The 24,222-nt window shown below is 35.0% G+C and overlaps 1 protein-coding gene across 1 annotated transcript; it reads right to left on the reverse strand.

Moving 5' to 3' along the window:
* Window positions 1-1,765: 1,765 nt before the first annotated feature.
* Window positions 1,766-24,222, reverse strand: LOC127087820 (glutamate receptor 2.8). Its single transcript, XM_051028740.1, has 5 exons — window positions 23,845-24,222; window positions 3,652-5,006; window positions 3,230-3,542; window positions 2,744-3,153; window positions 1,766-2,591 (listed from the first exon to the last, which is right to left on the reverse strand). The coding sequence occupies exons 1-5, from the start codon at window positions 24,098-24,100 to the stop codon at window positions 1,956-1,958; spliced, it is 2,970 nt and encodes a 989-aa protein (XP_050884697.1). The 5' UTR covers window positions 24,101-24,222; the 3' UTR covers window positions 1,766-1,955.

A 24,222-nucleotide genomic window follows, 5' to 3' on the forward strand; every position in this document is an offset into this window, starting at 1 on the left:
AGGCTATCATCCTTTTTTCTTCAATTAAATTCAACTGCTCATATCTGTTTTGACACCATTCAGCTTCGGTAAACTTGGCTTCCATCAAGACTCGCATTGATGAGATCTCAACTTCTATAGGGAGCACTGCTTCCATGCCATAGACTAAGGAGAAAGGAGTTGTCCCTGTTGAAGTGCGGATAGACGTCTGGTATCCATCCAAAGAAAAAGGAAGCATTTCATGCCAATCTTTGTAGGTTACAACTATCTTATGCAGGATTTTCTTGATATTTTTATTTGCCGCTTCAACAACCCCGTTCATTTTGGGTCTGTAAGATGAAGAATTGTGATACTCAATCTTAAAATTTTCACAGAGTTCTCTCATCATCTTGTTGTTCAGGTTAGAACCATTGTCAGCAATGATCTTGTTCGAAATATCGTATCGGCAGATGATTTGATTCTTGATAAATCGGACCACCACTTGTCTAGTCACATTGGTGTATGATGCTGCTTCGACCCATTTAATGAAGTAATCAATAACTACCAGAATGAAATGATGTCCGTTTGAAGATTTGGGCTCAATCATGTCAATTCCCCACACAGAGAATGACCACGTAGACGAAATAAGATTGAGTAGATTCGAAGGCACATGCACCTTGTCCGCATAAATATGACATTTATGACACTTCTTGATAAATTGACAGCAATCAGATTCTATTGTCAACCAATAGTAACTGGCTCTAAGCATATTTTTAGCCATAGAATGTCCATTGACATGAGTACCGAAGGACCCTTCATGAACTTCCTGCATTAACATGTTTGCTTCGTGTCTATCCACGCATTTGAGCAAGACCATGTCGTAATTCCTTTTGTATAACACATCCTCATTGAGAAATAAGTCGTACGCCAATCTTTTCAAGGTTTTCTTATCTTTACCGGATGTCCCAGCTGAGTATTCTTGACTCTGGAGGAAACATTTAATATTATGATGCCATGGTTTATTGTCTACTTCCTCTTCTACTGCAAATACATGAGCAGGTCTATCCAGACGTCTGATTCTGATTTGAGGTTCCTCACTATGGAAATTTACCTGGTACATAGAGGACAAGATGGCTAAAGCATCTACTATTTGATTCTCCTCTCGAGGTATGTGATGGAAATTAACTTTATCAAGGAAAGACAACAACCGCCTAGCGTAATCTTTGTATGGAATCAAACCCGGATGACGAGTTTTCCATTCACCTTTGATCTGATTGATAACTAATGCTGAATCCCCAAAGACATCGAAAATCTAAATCCTGAGATCAATAGCTTCTCAGAACCTACATCGAGGATCTTAATCCTGAGATCAAAAGCTACATTAAAAAGATGGTATTTACTTTAGCAGGAGAATCTATTTATTGAAAATTATTGTTAAAAAGATGTCTTTATTTTAGCAGGAGAACCTATTTGTTGAAAATTATTGTTCAATCCATAGTGGTCATGTCGATACGGAAGCAAAATGCGTAGTGGCAGGTGAAATTGCCAAAGAAGTCTTATGTCTTACAAGATTGGTGAGAGAATTGAGTGTTGAGCAAGATGGAGTTCAATTACATTGTGATAGTTAGAGTGTCATTTATTTGACAAACAATTGGATGTATCATGTCAGGACCAAACATATTGACGTGAGGTTTCACAAAATCATAGAGTTATTTTCATATTGATAAATATAACTTGAAAAGGTTCATACTTCAGATAATGTAGTTGATATATCGAGTAAGCTAGTCATCCGTGACAAGTTTAGACATTACTTAAACTTATTACATGTTTCTCAATGTTGACTAAGCATATTGTTTTGTCACATTTACACTTTCTGTAAATTCAAATGTGTAGAGATATAATGAGACAACTATTAATAGTAACATAATTTATGATACAGTAAATTCTTGGAACACATAAAAGAAGTTTTGTCAAACAAACTTGAATCCATACAATTATTAGGAGCTTGATGTTACACTTACAGATTCTGTCATGTTGTTCACAGGTTCAACTTCCGGATTAGTATTTTGTACAACCTCCATTTCTGTGTTTTCACCATATGCTGCACAGCTATGTAGATTAGCACTACCATGGTCGGCACTAAAATCGCCGTAAACCGAAACACTTGACTCAGTTTGGCTAGATGGACTAGGAGGACAATGTGTACCTGGAAAAGCCTCAACTGAACCTAAATCGTCATCACGAGGACTAACAATCCTTTCGGTTTTAATTTCACTTTTCTTGAATGTGTTGTGACAGTTCAAGTCTCTTTGATCAAATATCCTTACCAAGACTCGAATTCGTTGCCATATTGAAGCATTTGGATCACTGTTTAACCAAATATGTTTGTGCTGATATAGGAATGTAACAAAAAATATTAGGAGTGCTGATAGGGAAGCAATCCATGCAATGAGAAATAGACCCCAAAAGCTTTCAAGTCCAAGATTGTTATCAGATGAGAATTTTGTATTAGAATCTTGACAGCTACTTTCTTTGAACCATGCATTCTCAATTGTTTTCATTTTGTCTCCTTGTGTCACACTAAGGATTGCCCTTGAAATGTCTGCAACAAGAGGTGAACCTTTTGGGAATGCCTACAAAATCATACATGTGATCGAACCAGTGAGATTTCCGATTTATGAATAAATCGGATTTGAACTAACTTCGGTTATACCGGTTAAATATATAAGATTATTAGGGCCTGAAGAGATATACAAGAAAAAGAGAGAGATTTAAAACAACTTACATAGCCGAAACCGCCCGTTTTAAACGTTGGTTCAACCATGACATACTTTGAACAACTATAAATTTCAAGAAAGCGCTTAACATAAGGAACTTCATCAAAAGCAGCATCAATGCCACCTTTTGCACTTCCTTTCATGAAAAGCTCATGACATTCTTCAGCTGATTGATAAGCAATGAGCTGAGAATCTTGAAATTTTAAGTTCTTCAAGATTCCATTAACAAAAGAACCTTTGAGATAGCCAACATTCATCTTGTTCTTTCGAAGTTGGTTAACATCTGTAATAGTTGGACTTAATTGGTTAACTGTTAAGAGTGAAGTCAAACTTGCAGTGTAACTTTGAACCACAATTAGAACCACAAAAACCCATACAACCACCACAAATCTACCCAAGTTGCTCACCACTTTCTCTCCTGTCATCAAAATGAGATAGTTAGCAATAAGGCTCGTTGTGTGTGCGTGTGTCTGTGATGAGTGGATGAGACTTACTATGAGCATAAACCATAGTCGAGAAGGAAAACCATAAGCTTGTGCCGATTTGATGAGAGGGCGGTCCCCTAAAATCGCTGTTTATTCTATGTTCAAGAACCCAAACAACGAATCCAATGAACACAAATGAACAAGCTGTTGTTGCCCAAAGTTGCCTTGTCAATGGCGTCAAAAAGGCCCATGCATTTTTCTTCCTGCTGTCTTTCATCGAAACAATCATTGTCACACCAGATTCTGTGTATGGCATTGTGAAATCAACATAGTTGGATCTGTCTGCAATGATGGTTATATCCCCCACTACCGCATCATACTTCTGTCAAATCCAAAATCACTCTTTTATTCATTTCAATCAAGAAAGTAAGAAATCATCAAGAGTATTGAAAGATGCTCATGATAAAAAATGTGTGAGAAAAAGACAGTACCCCGTGATAGAGTTCAAAGATTAAGTCGTCGTATGTTCCTGCCATCTCCCCATTAGGCTTTTCAAATGCAACAAATTCGTATTGCGGAAAGCCATAAGGCAACGCTTCCACCACGGCTTTGAAGACATCAATGCTGAAGCCAGTGGCATTTGTTGAATTGTCACTAGGATCCTGGATTACTTTCAAAAACTGAGTGTAGTTATTTCCATTTTTTACAGGAACTCCTACCCTTAATTTCTTCCCATTTATAGATGGAATTTCCCATCCCTTTGGAATATAGTTCATCTCCCCTGGCCATACGACAGTTCCAAGATCATTTTTAGAACTAGAATATGTACTATTATTGTTTCTGTCTTCTGTATCCAAATTTCTAGCCAAACCCTTGTTTGGTGTCCAAAATCCAACCCTCTTTTCACCATTACCAATCACATTAATTATCTCATATGTTGATGCTTGTAACTTCCCATCAGAAACATTAAAATCACCGCTAAGACCACTAAATCTAGTGTTTGACAAAGCTTCCCTCAATTTCTCACCATTTTCTGCAATCCCAAGCCTTTCCAATTCAGGTAAGTAATAATTGCTTGATGTGTTGTTGCTCTCATTGTAACCAACTTTCTCAACAGCCATTGCTAATGCAATTGTTGCATCATAAGCCCATATTCCAAAAATGTTCAAATTTGTGTCAACAAGAGTTGGATTATCAGTCATGAATTTTCTTTTCCATCTAACTCTAAAATCATCTAGCTTTTTTGTTCTTGGAATATAAGTCCTAACACCAACTACTCCTTCCATTGATTCCCAGACATCTAAATCCAATGGATTGAATAAATTAGCCATACTATCAGTTACTATCCAAACATAGCTTTGACCCATCATCCCAATTTTTTTAGCTATGGTAAAAAGTTTAGAGCCAAGAGTTGGTGACATGTGCACAACAAATACTCTAGTTGGTATAGTAGTCATTATTTTGTAAAGCTCTTGAGTAATGGCATCATCTGTGGCTGAAAGAGAAATTGCACTAAGATAAGGAACTTGAATATTCTGTTGTTGAAGAACATTGGTTAAATAGGGAATGAGTCCTTCACGAAAACTATTGTCAACATAAATAGGGACCACTTGTTTCCAACCAAAAGCTTGAATAATTGTGGTGATGGCTTTCAGTTGAGCTGAATCAGTCTGTGATATTTGGAAAAAATATGAACTTTGAAGTGATGCAAGTGAAGGGCTTATTGCAGAAAATGCTACAATGGGCACGTGAGCTTTGTCTCCGAGTTGAATCACAAAATCTGCTTCCATTGTTGTTGTTGGTCCCATGATTGCTTCTACTTTCTCATTTTTTATAAGATCCAAAGCTGTTTATCACAATTATTTTTTATAAATATAAGTAATGTAAAAAAAATCTAGACACATTTCAAAATTATTTTTGTATTAATTACTTAATTTTGTTAATAATTGATAATTAAAATTATGAATCCTACTTTATGTCATGGTGTGTTTATAGTTAGGTATGAATTGTTGAAATATTAAACTTGTATTGGGCATAACCTTATTATTTGATTTTTGGGTTTAGTTAAGTTTGGATAATATTTCTAGAAAACTCTTGTAGTGTTTGAAGTGTCTAGATATTTCTTATGGTTGTAATATTTTCTAGAATACTCTTAGAATTTCTAGAGTTAAAAACTCTTTAGAATTAATGTGTTTAGAGTTCTCTTTAGAGTACTATAAATAGAGATATAATCTTACACTTTTGAATCAAGCAAAAATACAAAATTCTCTCTTCCACAAAAAATTCTCCTACCTATCAAGTTTCTATTCAAATCTCTAATATTCCCGCACATTTTTTCTAAACACAAAAGATCTTATTTCCAACAAAGTGTCATCAGAGCTTCAAGGTCCTCAAAAGATGGTGAATGGAGGTTTTCCTTTCCCAACGTTGATGCTCACAAAGAACAACTATGATAATTGAAGCATCAAGATGAAGACGCTACTAGGAGCTCAAAATGTGTCGGATATCATTGAGAAAGGTTTCAAGGAGAAAGATGAAGTCTCATTAAGCCAAGGTGTAAATGAGACATTAAAGAAGTCAAGAAAGGGAGACAAGAAAGCTCCTTTCCTCATTTATCAATCAGTGGATGAAGATACATTTGAGAAGATCTCCAACGCAACGACGACCAAAGAAACATGAGACAAGCTTCAAACTTGCAACAAAAGAGTGGAGTAGGTGAAAAAGATTCGTCTTCAAACTCTTATAGGTGACTTTGAACATTTATTTATGGAAGTGTCTGAGTCAATTTCTGATTATTTTTCTCAAGTATTGGCCGTAGTCAATCAACTTAAAAGAAATGGAGAAAATACTTCGCACTTTAAATCCAAATTTTGACTTCATTATTACCAACATTGAAGAAAATAAGGATTTAAAGACCATGACTATTGAGCAACTCATGGGTTCCTTACAAGCATATGAAGAAAAACAAAAGAGAAAAATTTAACAAAAGGAGACTATGAAGCAACTACTACAACTCAATGTAAAGGAAGCAAACTATACGAATTATAAGAGCCAAAGAGGACAAGGTCGTGGCCAAGATCGTGGACGTGGACAAGGACATGGAGGAGAAGGAAGAGGCGGTTACAACAACTACTCCAACAACCTCAACAATGGAGAAAAATTTGGAATCCACAAGAAACAAGAGGTCGTGGAAGAGAAAGTTCTTGGCCAAGGTGCGACAAATCACAAATCAAGTGCTTCAACTGCAACAAGATCGGTCACTACGCATCTCAATGTAGATTCTCGAAGAAGGTTGTGGAAAAAGCTAATTTTTGTAGAAGAAAAAATCGGAGAAGAAGAAACCTTGCTGCTCGCGTTTCAAAACCAAGTTGAAGAGAAAAGAAACAAGTGGTACCTCAACACCGGTGCAAACAACCATATGTGCAGCGATCAAAGCATGTTCGTATAGATAAATGAAGTGACAAATGGCAATGTCTCATTTAGAGATGACTCAAAAATACCAGTCAAAGGCAAAGGTAAAACTCTTATACGCTTGAAAAATGGAAGTCATCAATTCATATCCAATGTCTACTATGTTCCTAACATGAAGAATAATATTTTGATCTTGGGACAATTATTAGAGAAAAGTTATGACATCCACTTGAAAGAACATAGTCTTTTCTTAAGAGATTATGGATATACCTTGATTGCTAAGGTGCCTATGTCAAAGAATAGAATATTCCTCTTGAACATTCAAAATGATGTGGCAAAGTGTCTCAAGGCTTGCTATACCGACTCTTAGTGGCTATGGCATCTACAATTCAGACATCTCAACTTCGATAGTCTAAAACGTTTGTCAAAGAAGGAGATTATGAGAGGCTTTCCTAGTATAAACCACCTAGACCAACTCTGTGAAGGATGTCTAATTGGGAAGCAATTCCAAAAAAGCTTTCAAAAGGAATCAATGTTAAGAGCGACAAAGCTGTTAGAGCTCATACACACTGATGTTTGTGGACCAATCAATTCAAACTATTTTGGTAAGAGTAAATATTTTCTCCTCTTTATTGATGATTATTACAAAAAAACATGGGTTTATTTCTTGAAGGAGAAGTCAAAAGTGTTTGAAAAATTTAAGAATTTCAAAATCCTTGTGGAGAAAGAAAGTGGCCTTTCCATTAAGGCCATAGGATTTGATCGAGGAAGAGAGTTCACTTCAAATGAGTTCCATAAATATTGTGAAGACCATGGAATCATCTGCCCACTAACAATGCCAAGATCGCCACAACAAAATGGATTGATCGAGGAGGAGAGTTCACTTCAAATGAGTTCCACAAATATTGTGAAGACCATGGAATCATCTGCCCACTAACAATGCCAAGATCGCCACAACAAAATGGAGTAGCAAAGAGAAAGAATTAAGTCATACTTAACATGGTACGAAGCATGCTTAAAAGCAAGAAGATGCCAAAAGAGTTTTGGGCCTGAAGCAGTGGTATGTGCGGTTTACATGAAAAATCATTCCCCAACAAGAAGCGTGCACAAGAAGACACCACAAGAAGCATGAAGTGGAAGGAAACCTGAGATCTCTAAACTCAAAGTGTTTGGAAGCTTGCCTATACCCATGTTCTAGATGAAAAGAGAACAAAACTTGATGACAAAAGTGAGAAGTACGTATTTGTGGGCTACAACTCAAGCTCAAAAGGGTACAAACTCTATAATCCAAATAGTGGAAAGATCATCATAAGCCGTGATGTGGAGTTCGAAGAAGAAGATTGTTACGATTGAAGTGTTCAAGAAGACATGTAAGATTTTCTTCCTTACTTTGAAGAAGAAGACAAAATGGAACAACCAATGATAGAGGAACACATTACACCACTTGTCTCACCGACACTAAGGTTGGATGAAACAAGCTCAAGTGAGAGGACACCACGACTAAGGAGCATTGAAGGGATTTATGAAGTAACCAAAAACCAAAACAACATTAATTCTTTTGTGTATTTGGTTATTTATGGGAGATACTATTTTCACTTGGATGTCAAAGAAGTAACCTATCATCACACTGTCAACTTGTGAACCTGAGTATGTCGCTGCCACATCATGCGTTTATCATGCAATTTGGCTAAGGAGTTTGTTGAAAGGGTTAAAGAAACCACAAGAAGATCCTTTGGAAAAGAATCATGTATTTCATGAAAGAAGTAAGCACATCGACACCCGTTACCACTTCATAAGAGAATGCATCGAGAAGAAGGAGGTGAAGTTGAAGTATGTGATGTCTAGAGATCAAGCTGCCGACATTTTCACCAAGTCACTCAAGTTGGAAACTTTCGTGAAGCTAAAGAGTATGCTTGGAGTCACAAATCAAGTTTAAGGGGGATGTTGAAATATTAAACTTGATTTGGGCCTAACCTTATTATTTGGTTTTTGGGCTTAGTCATTATGGACTTAGTTAATTTTGGGTAATGTTTCTAGAAAACTTTTGTAGTGTTTAGAGTGTCTAGATATTTCTTAGAGTTTTAATATTTTCTAGAATAATCTTGGAATTTCTAGAGTTGAGAACTCTCTAGAATTAGTGTGTTTAGAGTTCTCCTTATAGTACTATAAATATAGATATAATCCTACATTTTTAAATCAAACAAAAATACAAAGTTCTCTCTTCCACAGAGAATTCTCCTACCTTTTAAATTTCTATTCAAGCCTCTAATATTCCCACATACTTTTCCTAAAAACAAAAGACCTTGTTTCCAAACTGAGTCCATTTACCCCTTATACCACTTGAGAGGCTCTTTGGGGTATTCATGTCCATTCTGTCTCGATGGAAAGTTATTTTTCTTCTTCGGTCTAGTACTAATTCCATCTAAGATTAATTATGTGTTGGTGTCGTTAAGGTGATGGGTAGTGGACTTTCAGGTTTCAAATTAGATGGACTCCTTGATAGGGTATGGGGACATGGGACATGAGCGTGTAGATCTGGAGTTTGAAGTGGAGGAAATGCATGTTCGTGTGGGAGCAGAAGTTAGTTACAACCATAATGGGATAATGTTATCCCACGTTGAGGATTCGTGATGGTGGAAGCATGACTTTTCGACCATGTATTCAATTAGTTATACTTATTATGTTCTTGTTGAGGCTGTCTGTGAGGGGATTTTCATTCAGAAGAGGTCATTCAATTTTTGGCAAGTTTGTAGAATATATGGATTCCCACTAATGTTCTAGTTTTTTTCTTGACAATTTCTTTTCTTTAGGATATGATCTCAATGCACCAATATTTTTTTTTAAAGGAAGAAGGCTATTTTAGGTAATAATATTGTTAATTTGTGTGCATTTTGCGTTTCTAAGGTCGAATAAGATGATCATCATTTTTGTCACTTGCAAGTTCGCAATCATTGTTTGACTTGGGATTTTTAGATGGTAGGAGTGAGAGTAATCCTCCCGTCGAGAATTCACACTCTTATTGATAGTATTTCTTTGTCTTTTTGCATTGGGAGGATTTTTTTAGATATAGTTTAGTCTTGTGAAGCACGAGTACTCCATTTTAGGCAAAGTACCGGTACCGGGTACTGGTACACGTACGGTTCTCGTATGGTACGTATCGACACCGTACCTATTTATTTTTTTATTTTTTTTAAGTCGGTACTCAAACGGGTACATATGAGGTACACGAACAAATTTTTTTTCTTCTATTGGTATAGTTTTAGACTTTTTTTAATGGGCTTTTCAAGTGCCGATGTAGAGTTTGGCCGATTTGATTCGTTGCAAGATCGGTGGATCTTGAAACCAAAGGAATGATGGATAACTTATGGATCTTAAATCCCTAAACTTCAATCCATTGCATTGAATCTCCTTTCATAACCAAGTTCTTCATCTTTTGCTGAGAGAAATCGAAGCACATATGGATTTCTACTCGTGTACCCGTACCTAATTTTTTCTAAAAATGATGTATTCTGTACCAGTACCCGTATCCTTGCAACACATGTTTAGTCTTTATTTAACATTTGATTGAGATGCTCATTTCGAGGTCACATATCGATCTCATCTTTTCAAGGAATATTTCACTTTCATTGTGGAAGTGGTTCCATGCTAAATCTAGAAGTTATTCATACTTTAATTCTGGATGTGGAGCGTTCCATAATAGGTATCTACTGATGGGGTTGATTTTATTTCTCTCCTCTTTTGTTGGATATCTTTGGCATATGTCTTTGTGACTGCTCCTATTGAGTGATGGAGTTTAAATAGATCGCAAATGTACACATTATTTATTTATAATTATTTAACCATTAGTGTTTGTTTGTAAATAATGTAATAGTAGAAATTTTACACACAAAAAAATCATTAAAAAAAACTTTTTAGAATTTCTTATTCCACCCTATGTGGTGAAAAAACACCTTATGAAAAATTCAAAATGTCCATCAGATTTTGAGATGCATCTCTAAACACACTCTTGTACCATTTTATGACGCACCAAATGAATGTCACTCCAGAGTAAAACAAAATTTTATTTCAGAGATGAATCTCCGGATATTTTTCAACAAATATATTTATATTTGAGGAGTTAAGTGGATATTCTGGAGATGTATCTCCGGAATAAGAGAATATGGCCGGAAATGCATCTCTAAAACCTCCACTGATACAAGATAGAACTTTTGAGGTTCATATTTGTCTACAACTACTATAAATATAAGATCTTCTATGATGTCTTGTGCAAACAGAAAATGTCGCGAATGAACATCATTTGGTATGTCGCAAATGTCTCATTTTTAGCGCGACACCCAGACGAGAATTTAAGATCAATTAGTACACCCCTTTTGTAGATTAGTAATACGGAGTGCATAATCTCCTACCTTACAGAGATAATCGAAAAATATGAAACTCGAGTACCGTTCACCGTCAATTAACAACGAAGCAAGATTGAGTTCAACAACTATGAGCTCAAGACGAATGAAGATGCAAGATCTATATGAAATACATTTTTCTGTTTCGAAACAAAAGTTTCGATTGAGGTGGAAGCGACGACTTCAAGATCGATCGAAAATATTGTGAAGATGTTGAAGCGTCCACCTAGATATTGAAATGTAATGTTTGATTTTATGTTAACATCACCTATTTAATGTTGATTTTATGTTATGAATGGTAATTTTATTTTGTCAAAATACAACTTTCTGGTTTTCTCACTACTACGAAAAACACCTATCACAACGGTTGGAAAAAGGATGCCACCATGCTGAACTAATTGTTGCGAGGTAAGGTGTGATTGTATGTATGGTGCTTTCCACCACGGTTGTGCAACCGTGATTATAAGTCAAGTAGCACGCTACCTACCACAACGATTACTTTAAATAACCGTTGTTGTATGTCTCAACCTATCACAACAATGACTTTAAACAACCGTTGTTGTATGTATCAACCTATCACAACAATTACTTTAAACAACCGTTGTTGTATGTCTTTTAATAAAATAAAAAAATGCAATAGTAGAACAACAACAACAACAACAGTAAGAACAACAAGAACAAAAATAAGAACAACAAGAACAACAATAACAGGAATAACAAAAAAACAACAATAATAACAACAACAAGAAGAACAACAAGAACAAGAACTACAACAAGAACAACAATAATAATAACAACAACAAGAATAACAACAAGAACAAGAGCAACAATAACAATAACAACAACAACAACAAAAAGAATAACAAGAACAACAACAACTAATATTCTTAACTTGAATCCATGTTTTCCTTGTCTCATTCAAGTTAGAGAAGAGGTGATGAAGTTCTGAAATTTGTTAAAGAAAGAAATGATGTTTTTAAGTTTTATTTATGGAAGAAATGATATTTTCAAGCTTGGTTTAATGGAGAAATAAAGTGTAGTATGTGAGTGCAACTTTCCGTTTAGATGTGTTTTATGATGTCAAAACTAGGAGAAACTTTAGTGTTTTTGTACATTGGACGATATCAACTGATTCTAGGTGTGAATTATGCATTTTAGCAGTAGGAAGGATGTCAACATGTCTGGAAAAGGTCTAGAAAGGATTCATGCATCAAAAATTGAGTTTTTGTGTGAAAACACTCTATAGGTCGACACATACGACTATAGGTCGACCTATATAAGATTTTCTTCAGCATAGGTCGACACATAGAATGCATAGGTTGGCACCTTCCATTTGCTTCCCCTTATAGGTCAACCCAAGACCTTTATAGGTCGACACATAACTTTGATAGGTCGACCTATAGACCTAAAATCTTGAATTTTTGCGTTCTTTTCAATTTCTTTTGCATCCTTTTTGCTTCATACTTGCATTCATATATATACTTGATACATGCATAATAATTAACAGGGTTTTCTAGTGAGTAAAACCTATACGAAATCGGGATTTCAAAGCATTCTCATCATCTTCAACCTCTTTTCTATGCATACGCACAATCAAACTACACATAATCATTTTTTCCTTGGGTGACCATCTAGATTAGAGTTCATAACGTCCAATTAGGTTGTTCTACCAAGAATATTGGGTTTAAAACTTTCAGAATTTCAATGAAGAAAACTGTGCTGGGTTTTTTCTTCAAGATTATTGAGGACTTGAAGGTTTGGGACAAGATGATGCAATTCGAATCTGATCTAGTGAAAGCCTTGGGACGAGGGGTGTCTTGTAAGGGAGTAGCGTGAGAAGGTGGATCATTTTGGTAAATCTTGGGTTTAAACAATTGTGCACTTGGGATTAATTCGAACGAGTGAAAACCTTGAGGCAAAGAGTGTCTTTCAAGGTAGTAGTAAGAACCGGTGAATTGAAGTGGCATTGTTGGTTACTTGTTCATGCGCTTGAGATTAATTCAACCGGGTGAAAGTCCTTGGACAAGGGGAGCCTTGTAAGGAAGTAGCAACAACGGGTGAATTGAAGCGGCATGGTTGGTTACTTGATCAAGATTGATCAAGGGTTTTGGAGGTGGTAGAATCAACAACAAACCTATGGTTTATAGGGTTAACGTTCTTTATCTCTTGTATACAAACATTTTGCAAAGTAAGATTTATTAAAATATCTTAATTCTAATTCGAATTGAGGGCACCCGTACCCATAGAGAGGTCGAATGTGAAACTTCCTAAACAAATCATTGTGTACTCTCTCTCTCTCTCTCTCTCTCTCTCTCTTTCTCAATCTCTTTTAATTTTGTGTTTGCAAATTACTGAATTCATTATTCGTTTGATCAATTTGTTTGGGAATTATTTTTGTATAAATTTTGAAATAAGTCTTGTTGGTATAATCATAATCCATTTGATTGTGATTGGTTTTTAACATCAACAAAACTAAGAAATTTTCCAAGTGTTATCGATTGCATACAAGGTGTTCGATAAATTTCATTATTGTGTTTTTGTTGTTTATGATCATTGGAAATAAGAGTTACGTATAGCGTTGCATTCAATTGTTTGTGATTAATCATTGTTGAAAAGTTTGTGTTCATTATCATACGCTTGTGTACCTTTACGCATATCCGAGCTTTTCGATAGAGGTTCGGTTAGACAATTTGATTCAGGTTGTTTCCGTTGTGCCATAAAAATTTTCAAAATATGTTTTTGCCAAAAGTTTTAATTTGTGATCCATTCATCCCCTCTAGATCGAAGCTTATCGTCTAAGAAGTGGTATCACGAGCTCCGGTTAATTTTGTGCTTAAGATTTTCTTTTTAGAAGAATGAATACCGAACCTAAGGGAGCATACAATAGATCACAAATTTTCACCGGCAAAAACTATGTCTATTGGAAAGCTTGTATGCATATTCATGTCAACTCGGTTGATAAGGGTATATGGAACGCCATCATGAATGGTCCTAATGAAATTACTATGACCAATGGTGAAGGCGTTACTGTACCTAAACCGAAAGCACAATGGGATGCTAATGATAAGAAATTGTGGTCACATGATTGGATGGTACAAAATATTTTAACATCTGCACTTGGTGTTGATGAATATTACTGTGTCTCTAACTGTGAGACCGCCAAAGCTATGTTATCAAATCGATTGAATGCACTAGGTAAGCCTATTTCCATTGATATTTCTACTAATAAGGTTTTGATATGCCTTAATAGGGAATGCAACCCAAGGTCACCACTATCAAAGAGGCAAGTGATCTTAAACTACTTGATCTCACTACTTTCTTTGGAAAATTGGAAGAACATGAGGAAGAACTCTCTTGCTTAGAAAAACATGAAAAAGAGTATGAAAAGAATGTGAAGAAGGAGAAAGGTAAAGTCAAGGAAGTAGAGATGAAGTCTATTGCTCTAAACACTTCAAGATCAAAGTCCTCAAACCATTGAGCAAAGTGATTGTGAAACGAGAAATGACAAGAAATCCGATGATGACGACATGGGGTAAAACTTATCTTGTCATTTATTGTTACAAGAAAGATTACACTATTGAAAATGCAATTTTAGGAGATTCTTTGTTTCTAAAGATGTTTTATTTTCCAATGATTGCCTAAATGCAACCAAGGTTTCAACAATCCTCAAGAACCCAATGAAGATTGGGTATCTAACACTTCTTGTTGATCTTGCAGGATAAATGTCTTGGCTCTATGAAGAGAGTATGTGATCTCTATTGTGGAATCTCAAGGCATAACATGGCTGACATCTCCTTATTGCTTTAACTATGTGGCAAGCAATATGGATTTTGTTATCAAGGAGGTTAACTTTTAGTGTTTCGTTATTTGGTAAAAGTGTGTTGATTATTATTAATGTTTTCTATCCGAGAAATTTTGGGGTAGGTGTTTCTTTTCATGATATATGTATATCTTCAGAAGACATTCTTAAAGAAACCGAAAAAGGAATTGATTAGCCTAGTGCGGTGGAATATCAGAAATGAGAAGATAACAATTGTGAAAATGGGAAGGTTGAAAGTCCAGCTGTAGTGGACTATCTTCTTTTCACTTGGAAAATCTCAAATGATCATATAATCAATAATCTTCTTGAATATATTATTAATCGCACTTTCAAGTACTTGTACAAAGAGAAAAGTGGTAAGAGTGTTTTGGTTTCGATTGTGTTTATGGCGCGTTTTGCATTCATTCCAACTTTTGCTCGAGAGTTCCTTGTGGAATGCAACTGCATCCTCTGTCATTCGTACGATGAGGTAATATCGTTTCAATCTTTTTCTTGCTTTGTTAATAAGTATTTCTTTTACCTGTTTATTTATTAAAGGTATATGATGTGTTATGTGTATTATATATGTGATAAGTGTTCACTTCCGAAAATTTCAAGTGTAACCAATGTGTGTTTTCATTTTACATGTTTATAGTGATCTTATTCTAATTTCTTCACATTTGATCTATATCTTTTATAATTTCATGCCTACATTTGCATGTTTGCAGGATTTTAGCTATCAAACCATGAAAATTATCATAAGCATGTGTCTCTCATCCAATTATTAATGCATGAGTAAAATTGAGCCCTTAAAGTCATTCCAAGTTCACAAGTGTCCAATTTTCCAAGTTTTGGATATTATGTGCCGACACGAAATTCGTATAGGTCGACTCATGAAATTAAGGTTTTGAATTTGTCAAAATTCCTTTAGTATGCGTCGACACATGAAATGGATAGGTCGACACATAAAATGATTTTCTGAATTCTCGGCTTTTCGCTTCAGTACGTGCCGACCTGTGTCTTTGATAGGTAGACACATGAGTCCATAGGTCGATTTATAACCTCATCTTTTGGTCATTTTTTCTTCATTTCCTTCACTCTTATACATGCACAAAGTTTCTCAAAAATATTCATTTCATCTTGAACCTTGAAAATCCTTCAATTCTCATTATATCTTGCTTGGTTAACTCACTTCATATCATTACCACTCAAATATTCCACTTTCATAAATCTCTTTCACAAAAACTCATAAAAAATCCTTATTCGCCCAAACTCACCAAAAATCCAATTTTTCACTTGTTTGTAGTGTATTGTCAGTTTTTTGTGTGTTTATGTGATTGTGTGTCTTGCTTGAGTGTGTGGGTATTCATAAATCTCTCATACTCATTCACTTTTCATTCAAACATTTCATCAAACACATGGTATGCACAATTCATTTAAACAATTTCCATGGCTCATATGCTCTCCAAGATCAAAGTTGATGCTAAGGGCAATGGTAAAGCTACCACGTCTGCAACTGCTATTAGAAATCCATTTACTTTGATTTCAAACAAATATGTCAAGGATTTTGAGTTGAAACTTAAAAACCGGATTTTTGTGAAACAATATCTTTGGAAGTTGATTTACGGTTGGATGTTTGGATATACCTGATGTTGTTAAGCTTGTTGAGCATCAACGAATTGATTATTTCCCGCAGTAGGCTCAGGATTATAATGAGGATCTTATTCCTGTATTTTATTCTGGGCTACATGATATGCAAGGATCTTGCTTCAAGTTCTCTATAAGTAACAAGGTTTATTAGTTTACTAATGATCTATGAACATCCTTATTTGGTATTACGGTGGTTGATCTTGACGATGATGATGAGGCTAACCCGTTTATAACGGATGGTAACACTCATGTAAATTTTTATTGGGGTATTCATTTGAATGAGCTACCCAAGGCTCCTCACTCCGAGGAATATTATGATCCTATTACGACATATCAATTGAAGATGGTGCCAAGAATTCTGTTATGGGTGGTATCTCATACCTTGTGGCCTAAGAATGGAAGATTCTCGCGAATTGACTTTGCTAAGATTCATTTGGTATACATTCTGTTGCACAAGGTCAAAATAAATTGGCCTCACTACTTTGTATCTCACATGTTTGTTGTCAAAGAATGCAACAAAGGGACTTTATTGTGCTATGTCTCTATGATTGCTAAGATTCTGAGCCACTTCGACATTGGCATGATGGATATCACCTATAAATCTCCTGGTCCGTCTCAAGAATTTTCTCAACAAACACTGACTAACATGAACTACTTTTGGGACATCAATCGTCGGGTGTAGTATCTACGCATGGGTAAGCATGGCAGAAAGGTTTACAATTTTGATGATCTAGTTGAATGTGGTAAGTATACAACTGAAGCTCATATGGATGATGAGCAACCTATGGGAGTTCATGATGATGTTCCTGAGAGAGATGCTACAATGCAAGATGCTCCTCAAGGAGGTGATCATGGTACCGATTTTGGTATTGATTTTGCTGATATGTACTCTATCATGACAATGCTTCAAAATATGCAAATGAGATAAGACGGGAGGTATGTTGAAAATTGTAAAAGGCGAGATGCCTTTGAAGCTGCACAAATGGAGAAGTTTCGTCTGATGCAGAAGCATATGTCCACTAAGGATTCCAAATTTGAGGCTTTTGCTTCATATGTGACAGAGAGTCTAGTGTCCTTACTGACTAATACGAACGAAAGTCGTGTTGTTGTTTTGGCTAGGATTAATCACTTGATCTCGGCCTAAGAAGCGGATTATGGTCATTATGAATTTTTTTACCGTGATATGTGTGACTTTTTGGATTCTCACTATCATAATGAAGGCCAAGGTTGGTATATGGGAGAAAGACCAATGCCAAGAGGACGTGGAAGGAGATGAAGTGATGATTGGTTGAAGTGTTTTGAATTATCTCAGATTATGTCTGTTGGTCTCATGTGTCATCATGCATTTTGTTGAATCATACTTTGAGTCAGTATGCATCTTTATTTTGTTTGGTTTGTTTTTGCTTTTTGGTTTATGGATTGCAAATATTACTTATCTGTTTGAATTTCAGATAATGATTGTACTATGGTTATTATTTTTGAATGATTATGGTTATCATGTAATATTACTCTGTTTATTAATATAGTGTATTCTCATGTGTGATAAGTTCTCATGTATGATAAGTTCTCATGTATGATAAGTATATGTGAGTTCACCTCTTATCTTTGCAATTGCATATGTATTGTAGATTGAATATGTGATACTGCTAATAGTGTGTCTTGTCTCTTTTTGATGTTGTCAAAGGGGGATAAGTATATGAAGTTATGATGCACACATTCGGGGAGAGCTTCTCATGGAAAAGAAACGCATCGTCTCATCTCAAGTTTTGCCATCATAAAAAATGGGGAGCATGTGAGTGCAACTTTCCATTTAAATATGTTTTGTATGATACCAAAACTAGGAGAAACTTTAGCGTTTTTGTACATTGGACGGTATCAACTGATTCTAGGTGTGCATTATGCATTTTAGCATTAAGAAGCATGTAAACATGTTTGGAAAAGGTCTAGAAAGGATTCATGCATCAAAAATTGAGTTTTTGTGTGAAAACACTTTATAGGTCGATACATACGACTATAGTCGACCTATAAAAGATTTTCTTCAGCATAGGTCAACACATAGAATGCATAGGTTGACACACATGCTTCAATATTGAAGCCTGTAGGCACTATCCATGTGCCGCCTCTTATAGGTCGACCCAAGACCTTTATAGGTCAACACATAACTTTGATAGGTCGACCTATAGACCTAAAATCTTGAATTTTTGCATTCTTTTCAATTTCTTTTGCATTCGTTTTGCTTCATACTTGCACCCATATATATACTTGATACATGCATCATCACTAACAGAGTTTTCTAGTGAGTAAAACCTATACGAAATCAGGATTTCAAAGCATTCTCATAATCTTCAACCTCTCTTCTATGCATATGCATAATCAAACTATATATAATCATTTTTTTTCTTGGGTGATTATCTAGATTAGAGTTGATAACGCCCAATTAGGTTTAGTACCGAGAAAATTGGGTTGAGAACTTTGAGAATTTCAAATAAGAAAATCGAGTTGGGGTTTTCCTTCAAGATCATTGAGGATTTGAAGGTTTGGGACAAAATTATGCAATTCGGATCCGACCGAGTGGAAGCCTTGGGACAAGGGGTGCCTTGCAAGGGAGTAGCGTGAAAAGGTGGATCGTGTTGGTAAATCTTGGGTTTCAATAAGTGTGCATTTGGGATTAATTTAACTGAGTGAAAACCTTGAGGAGAGGAGTGTCTTGCAAGGTAGTAACAAGAATTGGTGAATTGAAGCGACATTATTGGTTACTTGATCATGCACTTGGAGTTAACTCAGTCGGGTGAAAGCCTTGGGACAAGGGGAGTCTTGCAAGGATGTAGCAACAATAAATGAATTGAAGCGGCATGGTTGGTTACTTGATCAAGATTGATCAAGGGTTTTGGAGGTGGTAGAATCAACAATAAACCTAGGGTTTGTAGGGTTAGAGTTCTTCATCTCTTGTATACACACATTTTGCAAAGTAAGATTTATTAAAATATCTCAATTCGAATTCGAATTGAGGGCAGACGTACCCATAGTGAGGTTGATTGGGGAATTTCCTAAACAAATTATGCGTACTCTCTCTCTCTCTCTCTCTCTCTCTCTCTCTCTCTCTCTCTCTCCGTCTCTGTCTCTTTTAATTTTGTGTTTGTAACTTGTTGAATTCATTGTTCATTTGATCAATTCATTTGGGAATTATTTTTGTATGAATTTTGAAACAGGTCTTGTTGGTGTAATAATAATCCATTTGATTGTGATTGTTTTTTAACATCAACAAAACCAAGCAAATTTCCAAATGTTATCGATTGCACACAAGGTGTTCGTTAAATTGTATTATTGTGTTTTTATTATTTTTGATCATTGGAAATAAGCGTTATGTATAATGTTGCATTCAATTGTTTGTGATTAATCGTTGTTGAACAATTTGTGTTCATTATCATACGTTTGTGTACGTTTACGCACATCTGAGCTTTTCGATAGAGGTTCGGTTAGACGATTCGATTCAGGTTGTTTCCGCTGTGCATATTTCAAAATCTGTTATTGCCAAAAGTTTTAATTTGTGATCTATTCACCCCCTCTAGATCGAAGTCTATTGTCTAACATGTTAAATGGAAGATGTTTGGACGTAGAAGATGAAATTCATCTAAGTTGGAAGTTCATCTAAGTTTTTGGTTTCACGCGGATCACTAATGGTAGTGCCTTGAGCGTTGATATTCATAAAATGAACAATAAAGATTTGTCTAAGAACAGTGAAGAAACTCAATAAACACACTTATATAAAGTGACTTAAAAATAAATAAAAACAAAATTGTAGGTTTCAACCTATCACAACGGGTACTTTAAACAACTGCTGTTGTATGTCTCAACCTATCACAATAGTTGCTTTTAATAACCGTTGTTGAATGCCTGTTAATAAATAAATAAAAACATAACTGTAGGTGCTAAGATTCGAACTTATGATCAAACACCACTTTTCACCATAGATAAAAGTTCCAACCGTGGTGAAAAGTGACTTAATAATAAATAAAAAATAAAACTGTATGTGCTAGAATTCAAACGCATGACCATACCCCACTTTTCACTACGGTTGGTACCTATAATTGTTGTGAAATGTCTTTTAGTAAATACAAAAAAAACGCCCAAAATAAATTATTACCACGGTTAACAAGAAGACCATTGTCAAATGGATGTTACGAAACGTCTATTTTGTAGTAGTGTCTGTTTCTGTTTCTAATTCAATATGCTACAGAGATGCATCTACAGACAGGTCACGAAAATTCATCTTCGGATCTAAAAACACCACATTTCTAGGATATGACTTAGAATTGGTCTAGGTATGTGTGTTTGGAGTGCATCCAAAAATATATCTCTAAAATCTGATAATATTTTTGTATTTTCACGTAATATGTAATATTATAGTAATATACATGGTACTTTAAGAAATGTCATATTTTTATCCTTATTGATTCTCTTTAATTACTTTATTTTATGCATTTTTAAATTTAATAATTCATAAAAAAAAATTGTATTTAACGATCTTTGAACCAGTTAAAAAGATCAAAACTAAACTCTATATAGTTGCAGGATAAAGAAAGTCAGTCATAGTTGAAAGTTTTAATTGATATTGCATAACTTTAAAATTCGACAATAATATATGAAATTTAACAAGATTATGGAATGAAATATATTATACACTTTTAAAATTTTATAAGTTTTATAAATTTATTATATTAAACAAGAACTTTTAATTTAAGAGTTACATTAATTTAATACGACTTGAAGTTTAATGATAAGAAATATATGAATATAATTATCCTGTTTTCTTATATGGATATATGAGTATATATACACACACAGAGACAAAGAGAATGGTTCAACTCAATTTTTGTTGATGAATGAAAGTTAATTTGACTGGATTATGCAAGTTGGTCAAACCCATCTAAAACCCTCTAGGTAATACTATTAAAGTCAAATACGAAAACTATAGTCAAATAATATTAAAATGTCAAATAATAAATCTTATTTTGTGGTTGAGAAATGAAATGTATTGTGTAAGGAATTGGACAGCCAACAAGAACAATCAAACTAATTAAATTTTGTCGTAATGTTTTAATTAAAATTATATTTTAACCTAGAATGTTAATTAAAAGAGAAATTGCTTTGACATAAAAAATGTGATGTAATAGGTAACTGCAATAAGTGAAGTCAAAGTGTAATAGGAAGATAGCAAGTGGCGTAAGTTAATTACAAAAATGTTTTGGAGTATTCACTGCCTCACGTCTCTGCAATGAAGGCTATTAGTAATTACTTGTAGGAATTGATTGATGTATTATCATGCATGACTGACTGCATTGCATTAATGCAAAGGACAGCGACTCCTTGATCTCACATAGATGAACCACCTCATTTTATATCCTTCTTTTATACTAATTTTTTTATATATATTAATGGTAGTAAAGTCAAGTCAACTATACAAGACTACAAACAGTAATGTCAAAACAAAGAAAGAAAAGATAATTGCGCACAAAATTATAGTTGAAAATCAATAACCAAGAAAAACCAAACAAACAAAAGGAGAGAACAGCACGGAAGAAAAAACAAGAAACTTTGTGAAGTCACAAGACGAGAAGGCAAAAGAAAGCATCAATAGATGCGGAGAAGGTAGCTAGTCACCCAACATTTCTTAGAAGTTTAAGCACATGAGTAGGTTATGCTTATAATCTAGAAGAAAGAAGTCGAATTTGAGAGAATGAGAGTAACCTCACTTCAAAGAAAGACATATCATCGTAGTAATTCAGTGATTAATAGATGAATTTTTATGACAAAAAATAACATTACCACGTATGTTCTATATTGTCCGGATCGAAGTTAGGCTTAGTGTCATCCTCTCCCCTTCTCCTTTCTTCTTTACACCTAAAACACCTCTAATGTCGACTCAAGAACATGTAAAGGGTCACACATCCACTTAAAAACCCTATACCAAATAGTATACGCCAACTCACAGAAAACAAACAAATCGTCAACTGACTCCACTTGACTCGGACACACAACACACCTCACCCCACCACTACTCTAAAAGATACTACTCTTACTAATATTTGTGTCTAGTTGCCAACATATCATGCAATAATACCTAAAAAAAACCACAACTTTAGACGGTGCGCGAGACTCCCAGTAACTGGTCAACCCCTGAATCACAAGAGTTGACCTACCATCTCCTCGTAGAGATGGTAGAGAGTCGATCATAGACTAACTTGGAAGTGAAACCAACAATATGATCAGAAATCCAAATCCAAGCATCCTCTTAATCATGTTTAAGCAACCCGTTAAGAGAAATAAGCAAAGCACCCCACAACTATTTCTACCAAAACAACAATATGTGTCTTAAATTGAAATCCCAAACCCTAACATTACCCACCCAAGACCGCATCATAGCCACCTTCTAAGACTTTTGTTCTAAAATGTGAAACATCATTTTAAAAGTCACACACAAAGGAGTCGGCCTAACTACAAAATATTCATCATGTTATCAACCACCTTACACATGAAGGAAACAAATCAATCAGACCACTTGTACTTACCAAAAAGTGTCATGTTAACTTGCCTCATATTGTTAACACCTACCCCCACCCTATAATTTCTTGGCCTTACACACATCAACCCACTTAACCAATCAACCTTGACCACTTCTTCGGAACCACCCCAAAGAAATCGTCTATGAAACCCTAATATCCTCTTCCATACAGATAGTAGAATCTTCATGAAAAAAGGAAGAAAATATTGATAGAGTTCTGACCCGAGTTCAAAATAATCATTCTTCTCCAAGAATCATAAACCTATTTTTTCAAAAAGCAGAACCTAACTAAGGACTCCTAAATGTCCTCCCTCCTCGTATTAGCCCCAACCAAAAACCTTAAATACTTACAAGAAAATGAGTTTATTTTACGGTACAAAAAACTCTCGGCAACCTCCAAAAGAGACTCCAACATTAACACCAAATTAATATTATTTTTTAACACCTAAGAAATAAATGCTTATTATTTTCTAGAGTTAACAAAAAAAATAAAAAAATTCACTTATATTTTTTAAAATTTTAGAGAGAACAACCAATTTGCATACAAAACTATCTCCATTATCCTTTATTCTTAAAATAATATAATGTTTTAGATAGATTAATTCTACTCTAACTTTCATGTTAGATTATTTAAATCGGAATATATTAAAACCTTGTTGAATTTAGTTTTGTTGATGTTGCTACTTGTCAAGATTCGTTATTCCGTTATTAGATGTTTCTGTACTCCATTTCCATTGCTAAGTTCAATCTCTTATATTTTTCACGTGTCAAATAAATTCAGACAGAGATGTAAACGTAGAGAAACCATAAGCATGTAGTTAGAGAGACGAAGAATAATGAAGAGGTGCAAGTAGTAATTGATTACCGTGTGCAGCTGCATTAACAACGTCCCTGTGAGAATCCCTGACGATGATTTGGATTCTAGTTTTGTAGTGAGAATGAGAGAGATAGAAATCTGAGAGGGCCATGTTGATGCAGCTCAAACCTATCTTTCCAACTGTTCCATCGCTAATATCAAGCACAGCTCCAACTTTCACTACACTACTCTCGTTTCTAGTTTGTGCCATTCCACCCAACAAAAGACCTAGACACCAACATGTAACCATGAACTTCACCACCATTTCGATCTTAATTTATGTGAGTATGGGGAAACCTTGCTAGCTAATAGTCATTCAAGCATAATCCTTATTGATTATATATGTGTGCTCATGCTTGAGTCGGTTGCACCAGGCAATCCCAATTA

The sequence above is a fragment of the Lathyrus oleraceus genome, chromosome 5, assembly GCF_024323335.1.
Source record: "Lathyrus oleraceus cultivar Zhongwan6 chromosome 5, CAAS_Psat_ZW6_1.0, whole genome shotgun sequence".
NCBI classification, from domain to species: domain Eukaryota; kingdom Viridiplantae; phylum Streptophyta; class Magnoliopsida; order Fabales; family Fabaceae; genus Lathyrus; species Lathyrus oleraceus.